This window comes from Brachyhypopomus gauderio, chromosome 21 (assembly GCF_052324685.1).
Source record: "Brachyhypopomus gauderio isolate BG-103 chromosome 21, BGAUD_0.2, whole genome shotgun sequence".
Classification (NCBI taxonomy): Eukaryota; Metazoa; Chordata; class Actinopteri; order Gymnotiformes; family Hypopomidae; genus Brachyhypopomus; species Brachyhypopomus gauderio.
Window position 1 is genome coordinate 10,617,637 of NC_135231.1, and position 2,500 is coordinate 10,620,136.

The following is a 2,500-nucleotide window of genomic DNA, read 5'->3' on the forward strand; positions in this document are numbered from 1 at the left end:
GCCCCTTGGAGTTCACAGCGTTAGCTCAAGCTCAAAACACAAGGCAATGAAACAGCCATAAAGAGAATTCAATTACATCTCATACTCAGGGGTCGGAGAGAGAGCGAGAGAGAGAGAGAGAGAGAGAGAGAGAGAGAGAGAGAGAGAGAGAGAGAGAGAGAGAGAGAGAGAGACAGCAAGAGAGAAAAAGAGAGACAGCCAGAAAGACAGAGAAAAAATCCCAGTTAAATATTCTCTTCCAAATGAAATTAGAGTTTATCCTGCAACTAATATACGGAGCGAGAGAAGCCTGCCGGGCCAGAACATGAATGCTTATTAAAAGAAGAAAGGGCGGAGGGAAGAAAGGGTGGAGGGAAGAAAGGGAGTCAAGGGTGATGGGGTTACTCCATACAGTGGGGAATGCTGCTGCACCTATTTTAATATGGAGTCATATTAATAATAGTGGATTACAATGCAATGCACACAATGCAACCCAGAGCAGGGTCACAGTTCACACTGGGGTCAAGTGTGAATACAGCAGCAGTTCCTCTACGCCGACACTCAGTCCTTCAAATCCGCACCCTTGCCATTTGTGATGTTGGGGAAAACCCAGCGTACTGGTGTACCGATGACGAGCCCCACCGTACCCCACCGTACCCTGGGGTGGCATGATGTCAGCATAGCGCCTGTAGTTGAGCCCCGATGTTCTGCCCGGATCTGAAGGCCAGGCAGCCGACCACGTCTCAGATGAACACGTACGTCCCCTGTCCCCATCTGCTTTGTCTCCGTCTCATCCCCCTCTCGTCCAGCTCTTGCGCCCACTCATACAGAGATAAGTAGGGTACGAGACAGCCGCGCGGTAACAGATTAGCGTCGATGCCACTGCCAATGACCCGGTATCGGGAGCTTATCGCTCACGGAGACATCGTTGCTTGCTTTCCGCCTCCAGGCTGCCAAAGCCTGGCACAGCGGTATTTCAGAGTCAGTCCTCCTCTGCATGGCAACAAACACAAGCCTGATTGTCGGTATCAGGCAACGAGACAGAGAGGAGGCGATTTATTCTTGCACATGAGACCTGCTCTGGTCTCACATCTGAAGCGAGTGAAGGGGGACATGAAATTCAGTGCCCAGGCAGGATCGAGACGACGGTGAGACATTGAGGTCTTATATGAGACATTGAGTAACGAGAAGATGACTCACCGGTTCCAAAGCTTCATTTAAATCCACGCCGACTCACTAATTCTCCCTAATTCTCACACGGCGTGCGAGACAAAGTCATCTAGGGCCAGGTCGCAACACGCCGAAATCCGTTAGCTAAAACGGAGACAATGCAGAAAGTTTGGCCGCCGTCGGCGACTCCGGCCGTGACGTTTCGGGAGCTCACCTTGGCGATTTTGGGGTGCGCGCAGCGGCTGTTGCCAGTGCTGGGGTGCATCCAGACACTCTCCGGGGGGGCACACTCCTGCCGCAGGGAGCACTTCTTCTCCTGCACACACCAGCCACAGTCGAAGCGCGGGTCCGCCTTCAGACACATGCCACAGCTGTCCCGCAGGGCGTAGCACTTGTACAGGTGAGCTGCAGATGGACACAGACATGCGGAAGCGTGAGCCGAGCGGACACAGGATGGACACAGGGTTAGCATAAAAAAAACGACGAGTTCACGTCTAACTCCAGAAACAACTGACCACATGTGGCTTTGAAAGTAGGAAACAAACGAACAAACAAGGATATGTGGACTATTAGAAGATATGGCATGATAGAAAACACTTGAAAACGGAGCTGCCGTGTGAGTTTAACATGTTTAACGGATGGCGGGAACAGGATGGCTAGACAATGCCCAGGTGGTGTTTAAAGGACAAATAAATACCTTTTTTTTAATCGTGCGAAAGACAAAAAAGCCACCTTGTTTTACATAAGGACACAAGAGGCGAGGTCCTCTAAAGGGGGGGGGGGGGGGGGGGGGAGTGGTGCGCAACACAGCCCTGGGACTTCAAAGGAGACGGCGTATCCATCCGCCGCAGACGAGCCGCTAATCTGATTAGCAATGGCTAAGCTTAAAAGTAGCACTGGGCTAATTAAACTGAATCAAATGAATGATTTAATTACATTAACATTTCCACTTTACACCAGGGCAAAGCCTGCGTCTTTCTAAGGCAATCTGGCAAAGATGGATAAATCTGCACTCTTTTACACAGGAAGTGGGGGGGGGGGAGATGGGGTGAAAGAGAGGAGGCAGGAGGCAGGAGGCGGGCCCATCATTGTGCAGCCTGTGAATAGCTTAAATTATGGCGCAGGTCTGGTCACAGTGTTAAGAGTCTGGAACAGAAAGGTCCTGCACACTGTCGGCTTCTATTCTCCGCAGCAGTCGTAACCGGCACGCTCACATTTGCATATGAATAAAGCGCATTCTGCCCAGAAATACCACAAACATCACAAGAAGCTCAATAAGCACCGGAGTGGTGATACGGTTTAAACCAGCTGGACCGCTCTCCACCAGTCCGCCGTGACCCCTCCCACCACA

General features: G+C 51.3%; 1 protein-coding gene across 1 annotated transcript in view; it reads right to left on the reverse strand.

Annotated features, from left to right (window-relative positions):
- The window catches only part of plxna1a (plexin A1a), a 144,744-nt gene that overhangs the window by 39,881 nt on the left and 102,363 nt on the right, over positions 1–2,500 (reverse strand). The window contains exon 22 of the mRNA XM_076984675.1: positions 1,364–1,554. Within this exon, the coding sequence (XP_076840790.1) occupies positions 1,364–1,554 (191 nt within the window). The remainder of the gene's footprint in view (positions 1–1,363; positions 1,555–2,500) is intronic.